The 11,418-nt window shown below is 48.4% G+C and overlaps 1 protein-coding gene across 1 annotated transcript; it reads right to left on the bottom strand.

Moving 5' to 3' along the window:
• Positions 1–9,234: 9,234 nt before the first annotated feature.
• LOC123182117 (uncharacterized) lies at positions 9,235–11,079 on the bottom strand. The gene is made up of 5 exons (XM_044594582.1): positions 10,881–11,079; positions 10,526–10,779; positions 10,223–10,434; positions 9,856–10,117; positions 9,235–9,757 (listed from the first exon to the last, which is right to left on the bottom strand). The coding sequence occupies exons 1-5, from the start codon at positions 10,951–10,953 to the stop codon at positions 9,455–9,457; spliced, it is 1,104 nt and encodes a 367-aa protein (XP_044450517.1). The 5' UTR covers positions 10,954–11,079; the 3' UTR covers positions 9,235–9,454.
• Positions 11,080–11,418: the final 339 nt, after the last annotated feature.

Below are 11,418 nucleotides of genomic sequence, written 5' to 3' on the forward strand. Positions count from 1 at the left end.
TTTTGCTTGAAGATTACTTGTATGCATCCATTGACATCTTCAAACACTTGGAAGAATTTTTAAAGAAATATTTAAAAGGGTTGCAGTGCAAAAGTGCCTACTGGACCAGATTGGAAAAATTGGTGTAGAGCTCAAAATCTCCGATGGCCAAGAGGTATCTTTGCATAAAAGTGATGTGGAACCATCACATGACATCCCCAAATTTTGGTGGAATTTTTAAAAGCATTTGTCAAGAGGTTGTAGTGCAAATAGGCCCCAAATGCAAAAGGAATCATTTTAAAGAAAGAAAGCTTTTTGAATAAATAAATCTTGCAACATTTGAATCCACTGAATAAATAATTGTTTTATTATAGAGAGAAATCAAGTCCAACAATACCTTTGAGGGTTTCTCCCACTAGAGGCAAAAATCCAATATCACAAAAGGCAAAACTTGACAATTGGGAAAAGTTTTATTTCCTGGCAATATTTTAATAAACAAAACAAGGCCAAAAATTTTGGGTGTCACACCTCCCAACAAGCGCTAACGTTTAACGCCCCTAGCTAGGCATGATGATTTCAATGATGCTCACATAAAAGATAAGAATTGAAACATAAAGAGAGAATCATGAAGAATATGAATAGCACATTTAAGTCTAACCCACTTCCTATGAATAAGGATTTTGTGAGCAAACTACTTATGGGAACATGAAACAACTAGCATAGGAAGGTAAAACAAGCAAATCTTCAAGAATTTCAACACATAGAGAGGAAACTTGATATTATTGCAATATGTAGAAGCATATGATCCTCTCTCATAATAATTTTCAGTAGCATCATGAATGAATTCAACCATATAACCAGCACATAAATCATTCTTTTCATGATCTACTTGCATAGAAATTTTACTACTCTCCACATAAGCAAATTTATTCTCATCAATAGTAGTGGGAGCAAACTCAACAAAATAACTATCATGTGAAGCATAATCCAATTGAAAATTAAAATAATGATGACAAGTCTCATGGTTATCTTTATTCTTTATAGCATACGTGTCATCACAATAATCATCATAAATAGGAGGCATGCTTTCATCATAATAAATTTGCTCATCAAAACTTGGGGGACTAAACATATCATCTTCATCAAACATAGCATCCCCAAGCTTGTGGCTTTGCATATCATTAGCATCATGGGTATTCAAAGAATTCATACTAACAACATTGCAATCATGTTCATCATTCACATATTTTATGCGAAGCATTCTATGTAATTCTTCTTCTAGTACTTGAGCACAATTTTCCTTCCCATCATTTCCACGAAAGACATTAAAAAGATGAAGCATATGAGGCACCCTTAATTCCATTTTTTTGTAGTTTTCTTTTATAGACTAAACTAGTGATAAAATAAGAAACTAAAAGATTCGATTGCAAGATCTAAAGATATACCTTCAAGCACTCACCTCCCCGGCAACGACGCCAGAAATTGCTTGATGTCTACTACGCAACCTTCTTCTTGTAGACGTTGTTGGGCCTCCAAGTGCAGAGGTTTGTAGGACAGTAGCAAATTTCCCTCAAGTGGATGACCTAAGGTTTATCAATCCGTGGGAGGCGTAGGATGAAGATGGTCTCTCTCAAGCAACCCTGCAACCAAATAACAAAGAGTCTCTTGTGTTCCCAACACAACCAATACAATGGTAAATTGTATAGGTGCACTAGTTCGGCGAAGAGATGGTGATACAAGTGCAATATGGATGGTAGATATGGGTTTTTGTAATCTGAAAATATAAAAACAGCAAGGTAACAAGCAATAAAAGTGAGTGTAAACGGTATCACAATGCTAGGAAACAAGGCCTAGGGTTCATACTTTTCACTAGTGCAAGTTCTCTCAACAATAATAACATAATTGGATCATATAACTATCCCTCAACATGCAACAAAGAGTCACTCCAAAGTCACTAATAGTGGAGAACAAACGAAGAGATTATTGTAGGGTACGAAACCACCTCAAAGTTATCCTTTCTGATTGATCTATGCAAGAGTCCGTAGTAAAATAACATGAAGCTATTCTTTCCGTTCGATCTATCCTAGAGTTTGTACTAGAATAACACCCTAAGACACAAATCAACCAAAACCCTAATGTCACCTAGATACTCCAATGTCACCTCAATCCGTGGGTATGATTATACGATATGCATCACACAATCTCAGATTCATCTATTCAACCAACACAAAGAACTTCAAAGAGTGCCCCAAAGTTTCTACCGGAAAGTCAAGACGAAAACGTGTGCCAACCTCTATGCTTAGATTCCCAAGGTCACGGAACCCGCAAGTTGATCACCCAAACATACATCAAGTGGATCAATAGAATACCCCATTGTCACCACGGGTATCCCACGCAAGACATATATCAAGTGTTCTCAAATCCTTTAAGACTCAATCTGATAAGATAACTTCGAAGGGAAAACTCAATCCATTACAAGAGAGTAGAGGGGGAGAAACATCATAAGATCCAACTATAATAGCAAAGCTCGCGGTACATCAAGATCATGCCAAATCAAGAACACGAGAGAGAGAGAGAGAGAGATCAAACACATAGCTACTAGTACATACCCTCAGCCTCGAGGTGAACTACTCCCTCCTCGTCATGGAGAGCGCCAGGATGATGAAGATGGCCACTGGTGAGGGATCCCTCTGGCAGGGTGCCGGAACAGGGTCCCAATTGGTTTTTGGTGGCTACAGAGGCTTGCGGCGGCGGAACTCCCGATCTAGGTTATTTTCTGGAGGTTTCTGTATTTGTAGGAATTGTTGGCGTAGGTCTCACGTCAGGGGGGTCTCCGAGTCGTCCACGAGATAGGGGGCGCGCCCAGGGGGTAGGGAGCGCCCCCCACCGTCGTGGATGGGCCGGGACTCTTCTGGCCCAACTCTTTTTACTCAGGGGGCTTCTTTTGGTCTATAAAAAATCATCAAAAATTGGCACATCAATTGGACTCCATTTGGTATTCCTTTTTGCGATACTCAAAAACAAGGAAAAAACAGAAACTGGCACTGGGCTCTAGGTTAATAGGTTAGTCCCAAAAACATATAAAATAGCATATAAATGCATATAAAACATCCTAGATGGATAATATAATAGCATGGAACAATCAAAAATTATAGATACGTTGGAGATGTATCAGGACCTCCTGCACATGGCCAGGTCCAGCGGTAAGCTTTTCCTGCCGATCAACGATATTACTGCTCGGGTCCGGGGCATGGTCCATGAAGAGATACCACCTATGGTAATTCCCGAGGCATGGGTGCGCCTCCATGGCATTCCTAAGAAGCACCGCAGGGTGGAGCACATTAAGGAAGCTTTCAAGATGATGGGTCATCCGATTATGGTCGACGAGCTCCCCCTCATCAGGTTGGGGCCGGTGAGGATGAAATTGGCGTGCAAGGCATCGGAGAAGCTTAACGGCACGGTTCAGGTGTGGTTTAACCACGAGGGCTTTCAAATGAAGGTGGAGCTTGAACGCCTCCCTCGTCGACTGGGGGACGGTGGTGCGCCTGGATCGGGCCCCTCTACCCAGCAGCCCCCAAGCCAGCCTGACAAGTCTGGGCAGCACCAGCCAGCGGCCAACATCAGCAAAACCAGCTGGGGAGACTTGAGTAAAGACAAGCATGCTCCTGCTAGGAATCAAAGGGAGCCCGCGGCCAGAGATGTGGTGATGGCGGGGCAAGATGTGGTGATGGAGGGACAGGAAGGTGACCACGAGGATAGCATCCAGGACACATCTATTGACACAAAGACGTGGGACAAGGTTGGCATTTCTGGTGGGGGCGATATGGTGGTGGCGACTCAGGACACAGCGGTCAGCATCCCCCCCCTCGCCAGCTCCCTGGGGCTGGCCTTTGATGAGTATGGCTCCAACCTCCCTGCCACGAGGCCCCCGGTAGCTGCTCCGGTGGCGGAGCTGGAGTTCATCCAGCCCTCCTCTCCGGTGGTGGGAGGGGGGTCGATTCTGGATGTGTGCTCAATGAGGACTCGAATCTCACTCCGGCATCGGGGCATTGTGTTTCGAGCGGATCCGGCAGGCAGCCCAAGAAGACAGCGGGGCGGAAGCCCGTGTCCAAGACGGTGGTGCTAGCGGATCCTAGGCCTGTGGAGGCGATGCGGGGTGATCTCGGGGAGGCTTTGGTGGCGTCCGGTTCGTCTATCAAGGCCAAGCGATCCAAGGCGACCCCCATGGTGCAGCGTGCTCCCAGCGTTCGAGCCAAGGCCAAGCTGGGGGACATGACGTCCCTGGAAAGTGCCAAGCCGCGCATTGCTGTCAAGAACATGGAAGCGTCAGGTAATTTGATCCCCTCCTTTAGGATTTTGAACGCATTTTCGGATGATCATCTTGCTTCAATTCTGAACGATAGTGGCATCGCGGTAGAGACCTCCAATGAGGATATTATTTCACTTGTGCGCGCGAGGGAGGAAGCTCAGGCCGCTCTCACTCCGTTGTTGCTCGTTGCATAGCAGAGCATGCATTGGCTGAGCCGGCAACGGCATCTGTAGGGGCTGGTGCTGGCCTTGGGCCCAATGAGGGAGCCGGAGCTAGGGAAGCTTTGGAAGTCCCTTCTTCCAGCCGTGCTCCGGCTCAGAAGAGAGTGTCCAAAGCAGTGAGCTCCCGTGGAGTTCTCCTCTGCAATCATATTATCTAATGCGGTTCATTTCCTGGAATATTCACGGCTACGGCCACGGGGGCCGTCGGACGCAACTTAGAGAATACATGGCCAAAGAGCGTATTGATGTCGTGGCGCTGCAGGAAACTATTAAAGCTGACTTCACTTTTAGAGATCTTCTCACTTTCGATCCCTTGCAGCGTTTCGACTGGTTCTGGCTGCCTTCTTCTGGCCACTCGGATGGTCTTCTTATGGGTTGTAATCGTGATATATGTGATGTAATATTGTGGGAATCCGGTGTGTTTTTTATCGCTGCGACAGTTTGACATCGTGTTTCCGGGCTGACTTGGGTGATTGTGAGTGTTTACGGGCCAGCCGATCATGCGAGGTCGGCTGATTTCTTTGGGGAGATGACGACTTTGGTCGGGGCCAAAAGAGCGATTAACATTCCGCTGGTTGTTGGCAGAGATTTTAACTTGATCCGCTCGAGGGCGGACAAGAACAACGACAATGTGGACTGGGTATAGGTGTCCCTTTTTAATAATGCCATCGTAGCCGCTGCGCTACGTGAAATCGCTAGGACAGGTGCCAGATTCACCTGGACTAATAAACAAAGGGCGCCAGTACGCTACGTCCTAGACCGTGTTTTTTGCACCGGAGAATGGGAGGTGCTTTTTCCTCTGTGTTCCTTGGTGGATGAGATGCGCATAGGTTCGGATCATGTCCCTCTAATCCTGTCCTCAGGGGAGGACAGTGCCCGCCGTAGTAGAAGATTTTACTTCGAAACGGCATGGTTCGAGGCCGAAGGTTTTGTCCAGATGGTCACAGATCGTTGGGAGCTGATCGGGCAGCAGCTTGGTCGCCAACGCGGCCCTGCGGAGTTCTTGGCCTCCGCGGCTGTGACCTTACGGGCCTTCCTCCATGGATGGGGGGCTATTCACGGGAGTGCGTCTAAAAGGGAAAGGGAGCGGCTTGTTGACGAGATCGCGGCCCTGGATGCTTAGGCAGATGCTAGACCATTCTACGAAGTGGAGTGGGACCATAGATACTTACTTGAAAACCAAGTCTTGGCGATCCTGAGAGTGGAAGAGGAATACTGACGCTGTAGGGGCGGTGTCAAGTGGGTCACTAAGGGGATGCCAATACCGGCTACTTGCATGCCTACACGAATGGCCGGAAGTGCAAAAGCTCCATTTTTTGTGCCTTCAGGTGGAAAACGGCCCCCTAGTGACCCAAAGTGAGATCGTGAGCCACATTTATGAGTTCTTCATTGGCCTGTTGGGAACAGCCGAGGAGAAAAGACTCAGCCTTCGGGAAAATTTGTGGGATCCAGCGGAGAAAGTATCTCAGCAGGAGAACGATGCCCTAGCCATGTCCTTCCTGCTGCAAGAGATAGATAGGGCCCTAGCTAACATGAAGATCGACACGATGCCAGGTCCGGACGGATGGCCTGTGGAGTTCTTCAAAAAGTTTTGGCCAACCCTTAGACACCTGATCTACGCGATCGCGAATGGCTTTGCCCTAAGCACAGTGGATCTGTCCCGCCTTAACTACGTGCCATTTGCCTGATCCCTAAGGTCAAAGGTGCAGACACCATCAAGCTGTTCCGGCCAATCACCCTCATTAACGTACCTTTCAAGATCTGTGCTAAGTACTACGCCACTAGGCTGGCGCCAGTCGCACAACGTATAATTCTCAATAGTCAAATGGCCTTCCTCAAGGGTAGGAATATCCTTGAAGGCCCGATTGCGCTCTTAGAAATAGTTCACGAGCTGAAGCGCACCAAACAGAAGGGCGTTATCCTAAAATCAGACTTCGAAAAAGCCTATGACCGTGTGAACTGGGAGTTCGTGCGGGAGGTCCTCCTCAAAAAGGGTTTTGAGGAAGGATTTGTGCATCGTATCATGCACCTGATCAGTGGAGGTCACACCGCGGTTATAATTAACGGAGAGATGGGAAAAATTCCGCAACAAAAAAGGGCTCCGTCAAGGAGACCCCATCTCACCGCTGATCTTCAACTTCGTTGTGGATGCCCTGTCGGCGATGATAGCCAAAGCCAGGGCGGCGGGCCACATCAAGGGGTTGGTGCCCCACCTCATCCCTGGGGGGTGACCCACCTCCAATACGCTGATGACACGATGTTGCTGTTCGAGCCAGATGATCACAACATCGCCTCTACCAAGCTCCTGCTGCTATCATTTGAAATCTTATCAGGTTTGAAAATCAACTTCCTGAAAAGCGAGGTCATCACCATGGGGATGGTTGACCAAGATAGCGAGCGGGTAGCTAACTTGCTTAACTGTAAGCTAGGGAGCTTTCCAATTAAGTACCTTGGCCTACCGATATCCCACCGGAAACTCTCTATCCAAGAATGGGAGCCCCTCTACGGGAAGGTGGCCAATAGAGTAAGCCCATGGAAAGGTATATTTATGTCGTCAACGGCTAGGCTTATCCTCACTAACTCGAGTCTATCCTCCCTACCACTGTTTACTATGGGGATGTTTCTCCTCGCTGATGGAGTCCACTCTAAGCTAGACACCCCTCGTTCAAGGTTCTTTTGGGAAGGAACCGGCATCAAGCGTAAATACCCCCTGGTTAAATGGGTTGCAGTTTGTAGGCCAAAAAAATTGGGGGTTTGGGTATCACAAACTCTAAGCTCATGAATGTGGCCTTGCTCACAAAGTGGTGGTGGCGTCTAGCCCAAAACGAGTCGAGACTCTGGGCATACCTTCTCCGTGCAAAATACTTCCCGAATGGGAACCTCTTCACGGCAAAATCGTCCGGATCCGCGTTCTGGAATGGGATCCAAGCGGTTCGGCCGGCTTTCGCGGTTGGGTCCAAGTTTAGGATCAACAACGGTCAATCCACTCGGTTCTGGCTTGACTGTTGGTTGGGGCCGGTCCCATTATGGCAGAGTCACCCCTCCATCTATCAAGTGTCTACCGATACAAACATTATGGTGGGTGAGGCATTGAGATCCTCTCCTCCCGCCATCCACTTTGTACGGGCTCTCTCCCCGGCCGAACGGGCGGTTTGGGAAGACCTAGTACAAAAGATTGGAGGAACATCATTTGGCTCGGGGGCCGATACCGTGCACTGGAGCCTGTCTGCCTCCACGAAGTTCTCGGTAAAATCTCTATATAGTAATTTGACCAAAGGGAATGCGCTGGATATAGCCAGGGGGCTATGGAAGGCCGGTTGCCACTCAAGATAAAAATCTTCTTGTGGTAAATGTTTAGAAACCGCCTCCCAACATCCGACAATGTAGCTAAGCGAAACGGTCCGTCGGACGGGTCTGTGCGGTTTGTGGCCTGGGAGAGGACGCAAACCATGTGTTTTTTCGCTACCATCTAGCCAAGTTTGCGTGGAGCGCGGTTAGGGACGCGTTTCAAACGAACTGGAACCCCTCCTCGGGTGCGGATTTACTCACCTTGATTAAAACCCAGAAGGGGTCCGACGCTAGGATAGCTTGGCGCTGCGTAAGGGCGCTGCTTTGGGCTATTTGGACGATTCGTAACAAAATTACAATAGAGAACAAATTCCCTAACCACCCCACTGAGGTGATTTTCAAATAGCATCTCTTTCTACAGACCTGGATACCGTTGGGGAAGGAGCGTGATGCTGAGCGCATGCTGGAAGTCTTAGAACGGATCAGAATGACTCAGGTACTGGCAAGGCAAGACGCGACGCATGATTGAGCCTCTTTTGGGAGTCCCTTCACTTATCAGGAGGATGGCTGTAGGGGATGTGTTAGAGTTCTACCATGTTTAATATTTGCTGGTCTGTCCATGTTGTCGTAGCACTTTGAACCTTGTTTCGATGCCGCCTAGTGGCTTTATTAATTTAAAGTCGGATGCTTCTAGTGTTTTCGTTCAAAAAAATCAATAATATTATATTCAAATCCTTATAGCATGCTTACATCATCATATTGTATTTGCTTTAAGACTGTACTAAGAAATGAGCATTGGGAGAGCCCTCAAAAGTGCAGCTCTGATTCCAAAATCAAGTGATACACTCGGGGACATGTCTGAAACTGAACAACTATTTTATTCCATTGGAAAAAGCTCAAGGGTTTTGCAGGAAATGCAGGATGTTTTCTTTATCCATTTATGTCGTTTGTTTGTTGGATTTAAGTGTCAATACAATTCTTGGAAGGCATATCTAGTCCTGAAAAGTGACATTGACAAGGACGGGGATAGTACCGTGCTTTGAAACTTTATCATCGGCTAGTCTTTTCTTGTGTGTGGTCAATTTAGAGAGCTTTATCCAAAATAAAACGTTGCTAGGACAAGCAGCCACCAGGCTGATCCCTACGAGCAAAAGACCCTTGAGCTTTTCCCAGTGGAATAAAATAGTTGTTCATAAATGCTCAAGGGTTTACAAAAAGGTGGATAGTAGATTTGAGCAATTTTTACAAGTGCTCCTTTGTCTTTTGAATCAAATTTAATTTAAATAATAAATTATTTTTATAGCAAAAAAATTGATACATATGAACAAACTTTTTATATTTGTTAAGTTTATGGCCAAATTTTGACCTAAAAAAAATGAGGGATCCTGTAAGCCCGGACAGGGGTACCTAGGGCACGCTCATCTCTGCAATTTTCTATTGCAGGGGACACGCCAAAACCACGTTTCAGTATTTGATTGATATGATATCGCAGCAACTTGGCACTGGAGGGTACATCTCGAAGTGCATAGTATTAAAACAGGGATAGTCTACCTTTACTCCCCGGGCCAAGTGCTCAATCTAATTCAAGTGTTAAGGTGGTGAATTTATTCGAAATCCTAATGGCCCATCTCTCGCTCTCGCTCGAAACAAACCATCATCACCCGTCTCCGAGCAGCAGCGACTTGACGATGACGTCGGGCATCCCGTCGGCGACCGGGAACAGGTGGCCGGCCGTCGGGAGCTCGTGGTAGATCACCCAGGGGAGCCTCTTGCTGATGTACCGGGACAGGGCAACAGGCACGAACAGGTCTTCGACTCCGTGCCACAGGTGCACCTTCACATCGTCGCCAACGCCGGCGAACGGGTTGCCCGGCTGCAGCGGGCTCCATCCCCACTTCCCGAACCCGACGATCATGTCCCGGTGCAGGGACTCGTGCTCCCCTTGCTGCGTGACCTGCTTCTGTACATCACCCGAACAAGCAAACAAACCAAAGCGTCAGATCAGGAGCTTAATTACTACTAGTAGTTCATTCAAGTTCAAGTGTTCTTCTCTCTTGCATTGTGGGCTCGCTGGGCGAATTTGGCGCTGAGCGGCTTGTCTTCCCTGGAGTAGATGGCGGGGTTGCGGGCCTTGACGCTGGAGCTTGGGAACAGCCTCTGGGTGTTCCACCAGTTGGCCAGCCACGGGAGGTGGTGGGCGACCCAGACGGCGGCTCGGTCTTGCGGGAACTGCACGTACCACGCCTCCTGGTACACGTCCGGCGGCAGGCCGGACCACCAGTAGTTGCCTACCGGCGCGAGAATGGCCACGCCGGCGAGCCTGCGCCGCCCGATTCCATCCATGGCATGGGAAGATGCAGTATGGTTAAGAAAGACGTCACAGGTTGTAATGGGGGGGAGAAGATGGGATTCCAGCACTTGTTACCTGTGCGGGATGTGCTTGAGGCAGCTCCACATGATCTCGCCGCCCATGGAGAAGCCCATGAGGTGGAACCGGGGCCCCAGCTGCAGGTTGTCGGCCAGCTCGGCGATGTCGACGGCGATGCTCTCCTCCGTCCGCGCCGGGTGCGCGTCGCTCTCGCAGTACCCCGGCCGGTCGAAGGACAGCAGGTAGATGCCCAGTTCCTGTAGCAGCCCCTGAGAACAGAGTGCAGCTCAAGACTATTCAGTCAACTCTCTGGTTCGTCTGCGTATGATGCATAGAAAGAGCGATGCCAAATCCCTGTACCTGGGAGACGTTGAGCACGTCGTATCTGCAGCAGAAGAAGCCATGGACGAAAATGATCTTGTACTTGGCCTGATCCTTTGGGACGCCGGATTCCAGGTAGGCCAGGTGCCTGCCGTCCCTGAGCTTTGTCCGGTTTGCCGTGATCGGAGGCCCGCCCGGCGAGCCAGGGACCTTTGGCGGCGGCGGCTGAATCTGGTTGTAGAGCAGTGCCGAGAAGAACACGAGCAGAGCCAGTGGCAGCTTCTTGGCAACGCCTGTGGGATAAGAAAAGTCAGCCATGGATAAATCTTTGCTTGGTCAAGCGAGCCAGAACGACCGAGGTGGACCGAGAAAAAGAAGAAGAGGCGGTGATGACCAGAGTACGCTGTGGCCGGCGCTGCAGGCCTGCTGCTGGCACCACGGCCGGGGAGGGGCTCACCGGCCGGCATCGCTCCGCCGCACCGCTCGCACGGGAGGAAGAAGATTTCGATGCTCGCTGCCCCTTATAGCGCGCTGCGTGCACATGTGCTACTGTCGTGCACCAGAATAAATGAGCATAGCTCAGCGTCAGCAAGATAGGTTGGGTATGGTGAAATCTGTCCATCTAGATTTAAATCCAGATTAGCACAGGTGCTCACATTTTACTAGATTTATTTTAATATTTTTGACATCATTATCCTTTTTTAATGGGATGAGACACCCTTCGACTATGAATTACACGTGACGACTTTGTCAATATCTATGCCGACTCCATCTCTCGATGGTAGGTTGTGCCTCCGTGCATTCATAAATGATAAATGTATGTATGTATATGTACAAGCATTTGCATTTGTACTGTGTTTTTCAAACGAAAAATATGCTCATGACTGTTTTCGGTGTGTACATCAATCTAAATATTTTTGTTGTGCTCACTT

Source organism: Triticum aestivum, chromosome 1D (genome assembly GCF_018294505.1).
Source record: "Triticum aestivum cultivar Chinese Spring chromosome 1D, IWGSC CS RefSeq v2.1, whole genome shotgun sequence".
NCBI lineage: Eukaryota > Viridiplantae > Streptophyta > Magnoliopsida > Poales > Poaceae > Triticum > Triticum aestivum.